Source organism: Haliotis cracherodii, unplaced genomic scaffold, assembly GCF_022045235.1.
Source record: "Haliotis cracherodii isolate W230 unplaced genomic scaffold, xgHalCrac1.p SCAF_5, whole genome shotgun sequence".
Lineage (NCBI taxonomy): Eukaryota > Metazoa > Mollusca > Gastropoda > Lepetellida > Haliotidae > Haliotis > Haliotis cracherodii.
In genome coordinates this window covers 6,164,737-6,182,569 of record NW_027266308.1, presented here as the reverse complement: position 1 = coordinate 6,182,569, position 17,833 = coordinate 6,164,737, and the positions used below count along the sequence as shown (strand labels likewise).

The following is a 17,833-nucleotide window of genomic DNA, read 5'->3' as shown; positions in this document are numbered from 1 at the left end:
TGATTCTATAGTATTGGAATCTGTATTGTTTCTTTAGTATTGGAATCTGTATGGTTCTTTAGCATTGGAATCTGAATGATTCTGTAGTATTGGAATCTGTATGATTCTACAGTATTGGAATCTGTATGATTCTATAGTATTGGAAAACTGTATGATTCTATAGAATTGGAATCTGTATGATTCTATAGTATTGGAATCTGTATGATGCTATAGCATTGGAATCTGTATGATTCTATAGTATTGGAATCTGTATGATTCTATAGTATTGGATTCTGTATGATTCTTTAGTATTGGAATTTGTATGATTCTTAAGTATTGGAATCTGTATGATTCTATAGTATTGGAATCTGTATGATTCTCTAGTATTGGAATCTGAATGATTCTACAGCATCGGAATCTGTATGATTCTATAGCATTGGAATCTGTATAATTCTATAGTATTTGAATCTGTATGATCCTTTAGTATTGGAATCTGTATGATTCTATAGTATTGGAATCTGTATGATGCTATAGCATTGGAATCTGTATGATTCTATAGTATTGGAATCTGTATGATTCTATAGTATTGGAATCTGTATGATTCTATAGTATTGGATTCTGTATGATTCTTTAGTATTGGAATTTGTATGATTCTTTAGTATTGGAATCTGTATGATTCTATAGTATTGGAATCTGTATGATTCTCTAGTATTGGAATCTGAATGATTCTACAGCATTGGAATCTGTATGATTCTATAGCATTGGAATCTGTATGATTCTATAGTATTTGAATCTGTATGATCCTTTAGTATTGGAATCTGTATGATCCTATTGTATTGGAATCTGTATGATTCTATAGTATTGGAAAACTTTATGATTCTATAGTATTGGATTCTGTATGATTCTTTAGTATTGGATTCTGTATGATTCTTTAGTATTGGAATCTGTATGATTCTTTAGTATTGGAATCTGTATGATTCTTTAGTATTGGAATCTGAATGATTCTACAGCATTGGAATCTGTATGATTCTATAGCATTGGAATCTTTATGATCCTTTAGTATTGGAATATGTATGATTCTATAGTATTGGAATCCACAGACCCTCTATATCTTAAACTATTAACATAACAAACTCAGTGACTTTCATTTTAAATTTTGGTCACTGCATACCATACACACATGGCCAGTAATAAAGTCAAAAATGAATAAATGCCCATAACATGACAATAGTCCATTAACCTTCACATACAGTACAAATGAAATGATATCACCATGATTACCAAAACATAACTGGAAGCTATAAAACTACTGATCACATAAAATAGAGCGTGAATGTGCACAAGCAGTTGAAATTGTGAAACATATTCTTGGTGAAAGAATGAGACTCCTCAGCCATTTGTGAAAAGAGCATTTGAACTCATCATGCTTATGACGTTTGACATCGATCTACAATGCTATAAGAAAGTGCCATCGGTTACACATGACAAAAGCCATGTCCTCTGTGATAAATGAATTGTGTCCCTGCATTTGCAATTTGTACGTGATACATACAGTCTGGAAGGTAATTTAAGGTACCAACGTTTACTACAATATCTGAAAAACTATCTGACCTACTCCAGTAAAAGTTGGTTTGATCAACTCAACTCGAAAGGGTGCATGGGAATGACGCATGTTGAGACGCCCAACGCTAACACCGTATTCGTGCGTGCGTGATTCCCGTGCACCCTTTCGAGTTGAGTTGATTGGTTCAACTGTGTCACATGGCCCTGTGATGCAGGGGTAGCATTATGCAGATGGCGGTTACAATAAATGCTCTTTCCACCCGTGAGGAACAGGTCTGGTTGTTGATGAAATATAGTGACAGCTAAATAGACAGATTTTTTTTTCATACACCGATTGTCTTTAAATGTAATATCCAGTTATGTATGACTGTTTAATAATCTCATACCAACTTGGACTGGAGTAGGTCCGATAGTTTTTCAGATATTGTAGTAAACGTCGGTACCTTAAATCACCTTCCAGACTATACACCTAGACAAGTGGTAATGCTGTGAAAAGTTTGTCAACATGCTTGTTTACCAAGTTTTACAAACACACCAAATCTGTAAACAAAAGAAAGTGATAAAACGTAAAGACAATTTCCATTGTTGATTTTCCGACTGGATAATTTAATATTATCAATATCAAATCAAAAACAATAAAAATATTTATACATCTTAACATTCCAAATGTTCATAAACAGCCTAAATCTATAAATATATTTAGAGAGTCAGACAGTCCGGCTGTAATAACATGAGTACCTAGTTTCCAACTTAGTGCTATTCATCAGACTGTCTGTGTCAGGATTGGCATCCCTTCTATAATGCTGGGGACCTGAAGACCATAAGTAGTGTGTGAGCGAGTTGGGTTTAACGCCGCTTTTAACAGTATTCAAGTTATATCACGGTGTGTCAGCTTAATGTGGGAGGAAAGCCCGAAGTGATGCAGGTCTCAGATGTTTACCACTTCGGTGAAACCCACGAGCACGGGTATTGTGCTGACAAACCTAGAAACATAATCGGGGCGAACCGGGATTTGAACCCACAGTCATATGTTTCTGGCGTGCCCAAGGGACGCAACTCTGCACAGCGAATTGCGGCACCTTAGACGACTGGGCCACCCGTGCCCCCAGAAGGCCACAGTAACTGATTGTCAGCGCCTTTGGCTTGAAAACTGAAGGATCCAGTTCCATCTGTATATAGAGCATGAGACTGCATTACCAGAGGTACCTGATGGGGATGGGGTTGCAACAGAGGGTCGCTGTCCCAGACGAAGTGGCTGTGAGAAATCTATGACAAATCTTTGACAAATCTATGACAAATCTATGACAAATCTTTGACAAATCTATGACAAATCTTTGACAAATCTATGACAAATCTTTGACAAATCTATGACAAATCTTTGACAAATCTATGACAAATCTATGACAAATCTATGACAAATCCTGTTGTTCCCCTACAGTCTACTGCACGCTAAATACACGAATACTAACTAAATTTTATATCTTTTACCTCATTTACCCAATTTGTTGGCACCATTATATCTCAAAACAATATAGTTTATATTTCATTCATTCTTTCATTGTAGATTTGTCCTCGAGCAGATATGGCTGAAATAATGCTGTTGCAACGTTAAATTGGGCAGATATCTCTTTCTGGCTTGAAAATGACATTCAAAAGTATGTATGTGTTTGTTGCATTCAGCAATATTCCAGCAATATGATAACTGAGTCGGGACCACACAATCCAGTGATCAATATTGTGTGTCAAAATCACCACCATTGAGGTACAATGACACGCAATTCACCATGTCACAGGCTTGACTGCCCCATCCATCTGGTGGCCTCTTACAACGAGCATAGGTTGCTGGGGAACTGTTCTAAATTGGAATTCCCATGGGGTACATTGAATAGTGAAAAGCTAGGTTCAAATTCTGACCTGGTCAATGTCAGGTGGTCCTTGTTTCTCCTCCGGTTGGTCAAAGTCATACTGTGGGATGATATAGCCACTCTTGGTCACTTCCACCGGACGGGCTGATGTCTTTGGAGTAAGGATGGACTCGGATGACATTTGTCTGTTGGTCAGATGGTATTTATCAAAATATAAAGCTACACATGATAGGATAAAGATTCTTTTCAATTTTCTAAATAAAAAACACCAAACAAAAGCTCATGTCACACTGTAAACATCAAGTTTTTAGACGCTATAGATGTGGTCACCATATAGACCCCACCCACAGGCCTGTCACCAATACAGACCCACCCCACAGGCCTGTCACCAATACAGACCCCAACCCACAAGCCTGTCACCAATACAGACCCACCTCACAGGCCTGTCACCAATACAGACCCCGACCCACAGGCCTGTCACCAATACAGACCCCAACCCACAGGCCCGTCACCAATACAGACTCACTCCACAGACCTGTCACGAATACAGACTCATTCCACAGACCTGTCACCAATACAGACCCAGACCCACAGGCCTATCTACAATACAGACCCTGACCCCGACCAACAGGCCTGTCACCAATACAGACCCCGACCCACAGGCCTGTCAACAATACAGACCCACCCCACAGGCCTGTCACCTATACAGACTCCCTCCACAGACCTGTCACCAATACAGACTCACCCCCAAGACCTGTCACCAATACAGACCCCGACCCACAGGCCTGTCACCAATACAGACCCCGACCCACAGGCCTGTCACCTATACAGACCCCGACCCACAGGCCCGTCACCAATACAGATCCACCAACAGACCTGTCACCAATACAGACCCCGACCCACAGGCCTGTCACCAATACAGACCCCGACCCACAGGCCTGTCACCTATACAGACCCCGACCCACAGGCCTGTCACCAATACAGACCCACCCAACAGGCCTGTCACTAATACAGACCCCGACCCACAGGCCTGTCACAAATACAGACCCCGACCCACAGGCCTGTCACCAATACAGACCCACCCAACAGGCCTGTCACCAATACAAAACCCGACCCACAGGCCCGTCACCAATAACGACCCCGACCCATAGGCCTGTCACCAATAACGACCCAACCCACAGGCCTGTCACCAATAAAGACCCATTCCACAGACATGTCACCAATACAGACCCACCCCACAGGCCTGTCACCAATACAGACCCACCCTACAGGCCTGTCACCAATACAGACCCCCACCCACAGGCCTGTCACCAATACAGACCCACCCCACAGGCCTGTCACCAATACAGACTCACTCCACAGACCTGTCACCAATACAGACTCAGTCCACAGACCTGTTACCAATACAGACCCCGACCCACAGGCCTGTCACCAATACAGACCCCGATCCACAGGCCTGTCACCAATACAGACCCCGACCCACAGGCCCATCACCAATAATGACCCAACCCACAAACCTGTCACCAATACAGACCCACCCAACAGGCCTGTCACCAATACAGACCCCGACCCACAGGCCTGTCACAAATACAGACCCACCCCACAGGCCTGTCACCAATACAGACCCTGACCCACAGGCCTGTCACCAATACAGACCCCCACCCACAGGCCTGTCACAAATACAGACCCCGACCCACAGGCCTGTCACCAATACAGACCCCGACCCACAGGCCCGTCACCAATAACGACCCAACCCACAAACCTGTCACCAATACAGACCCAACCCACAGACCTGTCACCAATAAAGACCCACCCCACAGGCCTGTCACCAATACAGATCCACCAACAGACCTGTCACCAATACAGACCCACCCCACAGCCCTGTCACCAATACAGACCCCGACCCACAGGCCTGTCACCAATAAAGACCCACCCCACAGATCTGTCACCAATACAGACCCAACCCACAGACCTGTAACCAATACAGACCCCGACCCACAGATCTGTCACCAATAGATACCCGACCCACAGGCCTGTGACCAATACAGACCCCGACCCACTGGCCTGTCACCAATACAGACCCCGACCCTGGGGCCTGTCACCAATAAAGACCCACCCCACAGGCCTGTCACCAATAAAGACCCAACCCACAGACCTGACACCAATAAAGACCCATTCCACAGACCTGTCCCCAATACAGACCCAAACCACAGAACTGTCACCAATGCAGACCCACCAACAGACCTGTCACCAATACAGACCAAACCGCCAAGATCTATGAAGCCCATCTTACCTCTGTGTTGTTAGGTAGCTGGGCCGATAGCTCATGTCTGTCCTGGCAGACTCGGAGTCACTCTGGGAGTCCTAAAACACACCCAGAACAAATCTCATCAAAATCAGATCTTAGTTCTCGATAAACAAAGATCTGAGGACATCCCATTATGGGTCACGTCAGACCGACCTTGCGTGAACTTTGACCGACCAATGGAATGACCAATCAGAAGGCAGCTTTCTTGTGCTTTACGGCACAAATTTCAAATTGGCAACTACGCTTCTAAACAAATTCTCGATTACCAGTTTGCAACCTGAACAAAAAAAACATTCTGGAATGGCTAATCGATGGTCTAGATTGTAAGGATTCAGTCGTTAAACCCTGTAATTATCGTTCGGAATACACCATGTTAAAGTTTTTGAGATTGCATGATTAGAAATCACATTCCAACTGTCACTTTCATAATCTGGTAAGTGACGCACTGATTGGTCGTTCTGACGTGACCCCTAATGGGATGTCTTCAGATCTTTGTTTAGAGGTAGCAATCCACGGAATTGGGATACAATGACATGCATCAACAAAGTCAGCGAGAAAACACACTCTATCCCATTAGTCATCTCTTACATCAAGCATAGTTGCCTTTAACAACAAGCATGGATGGCTGAAAGCCTAACCTAAATCTTCACAGTCAGGTCACAATATGTGTGTGGTCTCACTACTAACTATATGTATACCAAATTTCAATATAGGTTTGGCGGAACTGTGATCAAAAACGTAAAACAGCAATGGCCTAAGTACTGCATGCAAGTTTTAGTTTGTTTGTTCTTTAAGACCGCACTCAGCAATATTCCAACTGTATGACGGCGGTCTGTAAATAATCGAGTCTGGACCAGACAATACAGTGATTGATATCATGAAGATCAATCCACGGAATTGGGATACAATGACATGCATCAATCAAGTCAGCGTGCCTGACCACCCGATCCCGTTAGTCGCCTCTTACGACAAGCATAGTCGCCTCTTACGACAAGCAAAGTCGCCATTTACGGCAAGCATGGGTTGCTGAAGACCTATTCTACCCTGGATCTTCACGGGTCAGGTCACAATATGTGTGTGTAATCAGTATGAGGAATAATATTATGAAGAATAATGTGAACAGTGTGGACACTAGGGAAAGCTGTAGTACAAGCATTTGTGCAACAAAATAGCTATGATGCTTAAAAAAATATCAGAATTGGTTCTCAGGCAGTGGTTTTTTTCTTTTCTGCTTGTTGTAACTGGTATGTAACCAAATAAACAGTTGTGTACCACCAACCTGGGAAAGGGCCTCCCTACATAAACAAGCATACAAACTCCTATTGCTGCCATGACCATAACACGAGATGTGCAGTAAAGCTGTACCATGTAAAGGGAAGTAACTGTGTGCTATATTGCATACAATATTTTTGAATTTTTAAAAACATTTTGAAAAGGGAAATTAAAACGAAACATGCGGCAGACTTTATGATGATGCGGGCAGTGCCTGAGAACCAAGACTATTTTTTTTTTAGCCTAATATTTCAATAAATACAACTGTTAGTACATAACATATGAATAGGAAAAGTAACATGACCACTCTCGATACACTGGGAAGGCATATACATAGGCACATGGGACGCTAAGAAGAGAAGGATTTGTACCTTGAAGCAGAAGGCTAATGTTACAAAACACATGGAGCATATGACATAGGTCATCCCATCTTTCCCAAGCTTCCAGAGTTAACTGACTATAAAAGTCCTGTTTCCATCTTCAAACAAAATGACAGTGCCCAGTCAAGATGATCTCATCGATAAATAGAATCCATATTGCAATAAAATGGAAGTCGATGAAACATGAAAAGATTTGGAACATATCTGTAAATGCCCAGTTGACGGTACACATGCTTTGCAAATCCTGCGATCACCCCAAATCTGCTCAGCAGTTGCCATGTTGTTTACGAACCGGATGTCAATTCCTTCACGCGAATCCTATTGGACTATGCACAGACTATAATGCATAGATAAAACAGGTTTTACCTCGCGAAGTGCATCATATCTCTTGAGCACCTTGATTAAAAAAATTAAGATATCTGTCTTCGCCCAATTGACGGTACATATACACTGCAAATTCTTCAATCGAACAAATTCGGAACTGCAGGTGCCATGTTGTTTTATGAACCAGATGTCAATTTCGTTACGGGATTTTGATTGGTCTATGCATACAGGTAGACTCGATAGGCCAGCCAAAATCTGACTTGGAAATTCCAGCCTAGTTTGGCAAGGGTGGAAACTGGACTTTTATACCAGTTAATTCCCTAGCCTCTAGAAGATGAGGCCATCATACAGTGTATTAAGTCTCCTTCTGTTATGATAAATACACTGGACCCATATGCAACCATAGCATTGTTAAGAGCCTGATACAACACTACAATTCACCATCCAATAAAATTACTCTTATTAGTGAGCAAAATTCTGTGCAAATTTAGTGATCAGCAAGATCAGGTGATGTCTCGTCTAGAGTAGAGATACGGCGTATATTGGTCGAGGGTTTATCATCATAGAATGGAGATATAAAAAACTGGATTACAGGAGGCATGAAGAACATGGAAACATATGTAAAAGTAGACATGACAAAAAATAGAATCTTCAAATGACCTTGATACAAGGGACATAATTCATACCATACAGACATAAACATGACAAACACAGTGTTCCCTCTGGCTTTTGAAACTGATGGACTGAAAACTCCAAGAATTACCAGCCTCCACTAATTTTATTCAGTCCCAACTTTCAACAAATTAAATAAATGCATGAATATTATCTATTTTAATTATTTCAGCATCATGTTCAATGCAATGACTGCATCTGTGAAGTAACTTAGTTAGATCTACATGTCATTCACACAAAGTTCAGTAACAATTTTCCCTTCATTTTGTTTTGAATATTTCGAAACGAAGTCACCACAAATATATATTTAACCTTGAAGCATGTGAATAGACAAGGGGGAACCCAGATGACAAGCTGTTTTTGTTCGAAAACTCTACTTATATGAATATCGGATGTTTTGTTCAACAACAAAGATTTATAAGTACTTTATTTGCTGGTCCACAGGGACTGGCAGTCACATGAATTATCGGTCCAAGCCTAATTTTACCGGTAAAAAAACTGGTAATTACTGGTAAACGGGAACACTGAAACATGGTCTGTGCTACAGAATTACATGTGTCAGTATTTAATAATCATAGACAATACAGGTATAAACCATCTTCCCGAGGCAAGACCGTTAACTGACTCTACAAGTCCAGTTTCCACCCTTGCCGAACTAGGCTGGGATTAGGAAGTTACATTTTGGCTGGGCTAACGAGTCTATGCATAGTCCAATCAAAATTGCGCACCGAAATCGAAATCCGGTTCGTGAACTGTCATGCAGAGTTTGGTCGATTGCAGGATTTGCAAAGCATGTGCATCGCCAACTCGTTGTCAACAGATATTTTCCAAATCTTTTCATGTTTTTATAATCAAGGTGCTCACGTGATTTGATGTACTTTTTAAACCGTTTTATCCCAAATAGATCTTGATGGTCGATCAGATCGTCTTGACTGGGCGCCACCATTTTGTTTGAAGCAAATGCATGTGATACGAGAGGTGGAATCTGATTGGTCAATAGGAGAGGCATAGAAAGGACATAACTCGTAATAGCCACTGGTGGCGCTACGATCGAGCCCAGGAATTCCAGCCAAGTTCGGCAAGGGTGGAAACTGGACTTTTATGGTCAGTTAACTCCCCTGCCTCAGGAAGATGGGCATAAACATGATAAACGTACAGTTACATGTGTCAGTATTTAATAACCATAGACAACCCAGACATAAACATGATAAACAGTACATGCAACATCACGTACATTATAAATACATGAAATACATGCGGGCAATAACATACAGGTATAAACAATCCACTGTTAAACAAACTTCAGCAGAATTTGAGTTTTGGGACAATAGGCATTCAATGGAAGAATCCATTCAATTGAACAGGGGACACTGGTGGAGTGAGAGGCGGTACATACGGAGTTCATGAACTGTGAGTATGCATCAATGTGCCACATCAACTCGACATGTGCACTGTAGCCGTTCACTGGCTCAGGAGAAAACCTTCCACCCCTGTTGTTGTTATGGAATGCAGGGATTATGCAGATCTGCAGGTTCAAATGTCGGGTCGTGATTTGCTTAAGTCCATACATGTGATAAATTGTCAGAGAGTGTCATGAACATTAAGTCTGTGCTTGTTTGTTGTTCGTTTGTTTGTTGTTGTTTAATGCCGCACTCAGTAATATTCCAGCAAAATGATGGCGGTCTGTAAATAATCGAGTCTGGACCAGACAATCCAGTGATTAAGATCATGAGCATCGATCTACGCAATTGGGATACGATGACATGCATTAACCAAGGCAGCAAGCCTGACCACCCAATCCCGTTAGTCGTCTCTTTCGACAAGCATAGTTGCTTTTTACAGCAAGCATGGGTTGCTGAAGACCTATTCTACCCCGGATCTTCACTGGTTACATAAAGCCTTTAGTTTCAGGGAGATGCATGGATTTATCAGGGAGAATTTGAATACAGCATCCATAAATACTTAAATATTAACCAGTCACCGCACTCTATCAATTTACAATGGCGTAGAACCACAAAGGTCTGTTTTCCTTATCTATAATCATTAAACTTGCTTTCTGGGCCTTTATTTATGTAAAAAACAAACAATTTGAAAGAATAACAATAATTTAAATTTGTCCCAATTTAAAAGATGCAGATTTGGCATTAGGTTAGTTTCTATTTACATTTTTAGATTTAAAGTCACGATCGATCGATCATATTGTCAGTTAATAAAGACTTTATTCAGATGAACTTCACAAAACCATGGGAGTATGCAGCTGTACACATACACAGTAGTTTTTATACTGGCCTGTGTATCCTTTGCTCTTGTAGGAGGGGGCACAGGTGGCCCAGTCATCAAAGGGGCTGCGATTTGCTGTGCAGAGTTGCGTCCCTTAGGCACGCCAGAAACCTATGATTGTCGGTTCGAATCCTGGTTCGCCCCAATTATGTTTCTAGGTTTGTCAGCACCATACCCGTGCTTGTGGGTTTCACCGAAGTGGTAAACGTCTGAGACCTGCATCACTTTGGGCTTTCCTCCCACATTAAGCCGACACGCCGTGATATAACTGGAATACTGTTAAAAGCGGCGCTAAACCCAACTCACTCACTCAATCACTCTGGTAGGATACATGGGTTAATAATCATAAAAAGTGAGTGAGTATGGTTTTACACCGCTTTGAGCAATATTCCAGCAATATCATGGCGGGGGACACCAGAAATTGGCTTCACACATTGTACCCATGTCGGGAATTGAACCCGGGTCTTCGGCATGACGAGACAACACTTTGACCACTAGGCAACCCGACCGCCCCAATAATTAAAAGATTCACAATCTTCACAAGATCATCTCTGATAAACGCAAACAGAAATTGAAAAGGAATGAGTGGTATCTTGACCATTTGACAATGTGTTCAATCTGACCAATTGTCTGGGCTCCTCAAGATGCAGATTTAGTGATATTTTGGTTAAAATATGCCAAAGATATTAAAGTCTGTTTTATTAAAATACCGGTAGTGTTTTTCTGTCTGGGGTAGGCAGTTAAGAGTCTGACTACTTTGCTTCATAACTTTCCTAAAATGTTCGCATCATTCCATTTCAAGAAATGCCATATTTGGAACTGCCAATACGTTTTACTACAATTTATGAATGAAATGTGATTCGTTGTCGTTGTTGACCTCTCTGACCTTTACGTGCATTAATCTCATTGGTTAACTAATTCTTTTGTATACAAATTATATTGCCGATCTGGGACGCAGCAAACTATTAGCCACACAATTTGCATAAAATAATCACATGATTCATATTTGACAAAATTTGATGTGTTGATTTCTGTGTTGATTTAAATGGCAATTTAACAGGAGACTTACTAAACTGTGACTCTGAAACTTTGAGGTAGTTTCTGATAAATCTGATAACCGATAAAGTCATGTAAAACTGAGCCGGTCATATATATCTATATTTGTATCAATTTATGCACACACTAAGAACAGGAAGTGACAAGTACTTTGCTGATTATTCCTTTCAAGTTCAACCCTTCAGGCACCTGTTTGGCCTTTCGGAGTTTTCTTTACAGTTTACATTGTTTAATCGGTCACGATGTGGATTTAATTACGAGTTGATTACAAGATATAGACCCATCTGCATCAAACGTCGAGTTGCTGATCCGTGAGCCTCCCGGACAGATCAGGAAGTATCACACTTATGTAAGTTTGTTCAGCAGTACGTACACATTTGTTAAACATGTCTTGTTGAAACACTTAACATTTCTATAAACATTTCCTAGGAATACAGAAGTAGGCAAGAGGAGAAGTTTGTTAATGTGACAGATCTAAGACAGGTCAGAGATAGGCATTGTAGGACAGCTGTCGTTTTATATTCTAGGATAAAATGTGCAAGATTCAAACTCTCAAACCTTTAGACTTGGAGGAGACATAGCCACATTCTGGGTGAAAAGACACATAAAGAACTGTGATTTATCATACCCCTGAAAAAACTAGTCTTACTTCTTGAAAGGTCAATTATGGTAGTATAAGGGACCTTTGGGCCCACTGGAAAAGTCTACAAAACACTTTGTAATATTTGTATGAAAATTGTTAGACTACTTTGAATGATCTCAAAAGAAAATCAGCACATGTTAAAATGTGAGTTACCACTTTGGTAGAAACATAAGCCGGGCATTTTTGGGTTTTGAACCCATGATCATAGGTTCCTGGTATGCCTAAGGGCCACAACTCTGCACAGCAAATTGTGCTGCCTTAGACAACTGTACACCCAGGACCCCTGCAGTAGGAGACAACAAAACATATGTCGGGCATCAACCTACAGGATGAGCGAATGGCTTTAACCACGAGGCTACACGATGAGCGAATGGCTTTAACCACGAGGCTACACGATGAGCGAATGGCTTTAACCACGAGGCTACACGATGAGCGAATGGCTTTAACCACGAGGCTACACGATGAGCGAATGGCTTTAACCACGAGGCTACACGACGAGCGAATGGCTTTAACCACGAGGCTACACGATAAGTGAACGGCTTTAACCACGAGGCTAAACGATAAGTGAACGGCTTTAACCACGAGGCTACCCTACTACCCAGGTGCTATTTGTATTGAGACCTATATTCAGCACTTATGAGTGAAAAGATCCATCATCTTCTGTTGTCACTCAAATTGTCCAGACTCATGAGGATTATCATGAATGTAGGAGTGAGTGAGTGAGTTGGGTTAAACGCCACTATCAACAGTATTCCAGTTATATCGCTGCGTGTCAGCTTAATGTCGGAGGAAAGCCCGAAGTGATGCAGGTCTCAGACGTTTACCACTTTAGTGAAACCCACGAGCACAGGTATGGTGCTGACAAACCTAGAAACATAATCGGGAGCGAACCGGGATTCGAACTCACAATCATAGGTTTCTGGCGTGCCCAAGGGACACAAATTTGCACATCGAATCGTGGTGCCTTAGATGACTGTCCTTCCCCATGAATGTAGGAAGTTGAAAATAACACACTAAAATCAGCGGGTGTCATGTCAGACTTCTGATTGATCACCTTTAAATTGACACACGACGACAGGGTAATTACTATGGGGATTCCTGAAAAAAAAGTGTCACGCTTGTCATTTGTTTAATAACATATCATGAAATGAAATAAATACAACACTATGTCTGCGTACCTGTTCGTCGTCATCGCCGATGTTGTAGGATGCGACAAAGTGCTCCAGCAGCTGCTGCACTGCTGTCATCACCAGGTGGCGCAGCACGTCCATCAGAAGGTAGTCGACAGATCGCAGGAAGCAGGACAGCCGTGCAAGGATCTTCCTCCATTCAGCAATCTCAGCATACAAAGGTTTATCTTCTGTATAACACAACACAACTGTTACACCAGGACCACCATCTCCAGGAGAAGTGCTACACGGATGTAAGGGGGACGAGGTGTCATGAAAAAATGTTACATGTATTTGGTGGACTATTTATATTACATAAAGTGGGGGTTAGCAAAATCCCAAACTCCACCCCACCCACTACACCTATAATGAGTGAGTGAGTGAGTGAGTGAGTGAGTGAGTGAGTATGGTTTTACACCGCTTTTAGCAATATTCCAGCAATATCACGGCGGGGGACACCAGAAATGGGCTTCACACATTGTACCCATGTCAGGAATCGAACCTGGGTCTTCGTCGTGACGAGCAAACGCTTTAACCACTAGGCTACCCAACCACCCCTATAATGAATTACCAGTCCCTAACTTGAATTTGGAACAGTGTGCACAGCATTTCTAGTGTCACAATTTTCAAATGTTCAAACTTACAGTAACCACATCAACCTTCATTCAATGACGCTCCTCCAAACATGCCAGTCATCCCAATTGCGTGGATCGGTGCTCATGATATCAATCACCGGATTGTCTGGTCCAGACTCGATTATTTACAGACCGACGTCATATAGCTGGAATATTGCTGAGTGTGGCGTTAAACAACAAACATGTCAGTTATTGTGGCTTGCTTTTGTTGGTACACATATTTACCCAACTTCACACAGAAACGGCTAACAAATGTGTCTGAAACTGAAATGAACTGTTTGGTCAGTATTTGCACTGTATCATTTCTTAGGATGAATTTTTTTTGCTGCCACTCACTTTTCTTTGCGTCCTTTTTGTCCGATTTTGTTTTACCCTTTGAATGTTTCATGGCCTCAGTAATAGCTTTGGGCACGATGATGGTGACTTTCTTGTGACTGTCGCCTCTGATGCCCTGTGTCACCCCTTCCATCTCAGCTACAGTCTGTTACAGAGGATCCAGTAGAACAACATCATTAAAACTGCATGGGTTTATGTAAACCACGTCTCCTAGGGATTACATGAGTGAGTGAGTGAATGAGTTGGGTTTAACGCCGCTTTTAACAGTATGCCAGTTATATCACGGCGTGTCAGCTTAATGTGGGAGGAAAGCCCACAGTGATGCAGGTCTCAGACGTTTACCACTTCGGTGAAACCCACGAGCACGGGTATGGTGCTGACAAACCTAGAAACATAATCGGGGCGAACCGGGATTCCAACCCACAATCATAGGTTTCTGGCATGTCCAGGGGACGCAACTCTGCACAGTGAATCGTGGCACCTTTGACGACTGGGCCACCCGTGCCCCCCAGGGATTACATGAAGGAGGGAACATACCATAGCCCCCCCACAAAGTATGTTCCCGAATGTCAGGGTTTACAATCTCAAGTAATCGCGAGTAGAAGTGGTTTGTCCAACTTATATAATAACTCATCACATAGATAATAAGAAAACATTGAGATACCTAATAGTGAAACAATACAGTGTGTCGCATTATAAAAGGAATTCCATCAAGGCATGCAGGAGAAAAAACTGTGCAGCATGGACCAACTGGATTCATGACATGTAAAATTGAACAACTTTTCATCACCTGCCCCAGTGGCTCAGTAGGAAAACAGGGGTTACAAAGGAGGTTTCTAAACTCCACTACGGTCCTGCATCAACCAGAAATACATCCTGGACTGTAGTCTCTATTTTTTAACATGAATCACAACATGGCCTGGTTCCAGCAAATGGGGGGGCACGGGTGGCCCAGTCGTCTAAGTCGCCACGATTCGATGTGCAGAGTTGAGTCCCTTGGGCACGCCAGAAACCTATGATTGTGGGTTCGAATCCCGGTTCGCCATGATTATGTTTCTAGGTTTGTCAGCACCATACCCGTGCTCCTGGGTTTCACCTAAGTGGTTAACGTCCGAGACCTGCATCACTTCGAGCTTTCCTCCCACATTAAGCTTACACGCCGTGATATAACTGGAATACTGCTAAAAGCAGCATTAAACATAACTCACTCACTCACTCACTCACTCACTCACTCCAGCAAATGGGAAACTGGTATCTATAATTTTCCATTTGTGCGTGTTTCCTAACGAATGTCAATATCTCACATCACATGAAAAGAGAGTAATATACAAGGCTCTATTTAATATCAATTTCATAAACAACAAAATTGTACGTATCAAAAGAAAATCAGTTACAAATCTAGTAGTTTCAGATATATTTTCAAGTCATGGAACCAGTTTTGGATTACAAATCATATTAATCTGATTCAGCATTTGTGAAAATGAAGGTCCACAGATGGACAAATCAAGGGAAGTAACTCACAGCACAGGACTCCCAGACTATCTCTATGACCTTGTCCCTGAGAGCACTGAGCTGTTGCAAGGCCTTGACCCCTTGGTCTCTCTGACATGCTTTGAAGTCCTGGAGCATCAGGGTCTTGCTGCGGTCAAGGCTGACCAAGGAGATCTCACTGCTGGTGTCCAGTTCCTTCCCCGAGATCCCCTTGGCGGCCTGACACAGACACCGGACGTGGATCAGACACCCCTGGAGCACTTCATTGGCCACAAACAGAGATTTGTAGAGGCAGCTCCTAGGATTATTAAATAAACATTTCACAAACTAAATTAAAATCCGACTTTTTGGCACTGACTCTCCCTGTGAAGATATGACTATGATAAGTCACATGATTTGAATCAGCCAATCAGCATGGAGATTTCTAAATTCCAGAAACCAAAGAGCAAAGCATCAGCACATCTGATTTCTGTTCCTAAAAAATAAACCCAATCTCATTAAAATCAGATCTTAGTTCTTGCTACCGCTTAACAAAGATCTGAGGACATCCCATTACAGGTCACGTCAGACTGACCTTGCGCAAACTTTGACCGACCAATGGAATGACCAATCAGAAGGCAGCTTTCTCGTGCTTTACGGCACTAATTTCAAATTGGCGACTGCGCTTCGAAACATATTTTGACAAATCCTTGATTACAGATTTGAAACCTGAACAAACGAACAGTCTGGAATGGCTAATAGATGGTCTAGATTGTATGGATTCAATCGAGAAACCAGTAACTATCGTTCTGAGTTAAAGTTTTCGAGGTTGCATGATTAGAAATCACATTCCGACTGTCACTTTCATAATCTGGTAAGCGATGCTCTGATTGGTTTCCTTTTGTTTCGACTGTGTTGACAAAATTGAAAATTTTACAATAAATTGTATATTGTATATACTTATGCTATCTCATACTATGCATTGCTCTTTCTTCTTTTGATCTTGGAGTGGAAACATCCTTGAACAAAGTTTCCAGCTTTCCCAACCATTTTTGACTTAACATATGTCTTGCATCTAAAAATTTACCAAAGACACAGTTAAATGTGTTCAATCATATTGTATAATTCTGCACGTCCCGATGTGCTTCAAATTGCATCTAAAATATATGTGAACCATTACGCGACGTGTTGACAATTGTTTTAGGTATGCCTGTTTGCGCCAAGACGGAACCCAGTCGCAAAAATGCCTATGAGAGGAGCACGAGTCGCTATTCGGCTTGACCCAGAATAACACGAGTTGGTCACAAATGGAAAGGGCAGCCAATGACACTCAGGGATCACTTGAGTGGGCTTTCTATGGAATATGGAGGATTTGTCAAATCGTCACCGTGATATTGAATCAGAACAAATAATTTGACTGTAATAAGACTGAATAAAGTTTTTAACAGTTTCATTTCAACCTCTTTCGTAAAGAATTTTATGGCCGAAATAATCAACATATTAGCAAGGAATACCTGCCATTTTGCAATCTTTCATTGTAATGATTATTTTCTACTTGTTACAGTAATGAACATGTAAAGAATTTAGACTGTAAAAGATCAGTTTAATCATTTTAACCAATATAATTTGGAATAACTTTCTGAAAATATATTTCTAATATAGAAGTCTCATTACCTGCTTCCAGTGTTTTTCTGATGGCGAATATTTCTTCTCCATTGTTTGAATGTTTTCCATTGCCTGTAATAAAAGATGAGTAAGTGAGTGAGATCGGTTTAATGCAGCTAACAGTATTACAGTTATATCATGGCGTGTCAGCTTAATGAGGGAGGAAAGCCCTAAGTGATGCAGGTCTCAGACGTTTACCACTTCGGTGAAACCCAC

General features: G+C 41.7%; 1 protein-coding gene across 1 annotated transcript in view; it reads right to left on the bottom strand.

Moving 5' to 3' along the window:
- Nucleotides 1-17,833, bottom strand: part of LOC139443113 (dynein axonemal heavy chain 6-like) — a 143,365-nt gene that overhangs the window by 105,778 nt on the left and 19,754 nt on the right. The window contains exons 10-15 of the mRNA XM_071224057.1: nt 17,627-17,689; nt 16,004-16,271; nt 14,483-14,627; nt 13,521-13,702; nt 5,701-5,771; nt 3,457-3,592 (exon numbers count right to left, since the gene is read on the bottom strand). Of these exons, the coding sequence (XP_071080158.1) occupies nt 3,457-3,592; nt 5,701-5,771; nt 13,521-13,702; nt 14,483-14,627; nt 16,004-16,271; nt 17,627-17,689 (865 nt within the window). The remainder of the gene's footprint in view (nt 1-3,456; nt 3,593-5,700; nt 5,772-13,520; nt 13,703-14,482; nt 14,628-16,003; nt 16,272-17,626; nt 17,690-17,833) is intronic.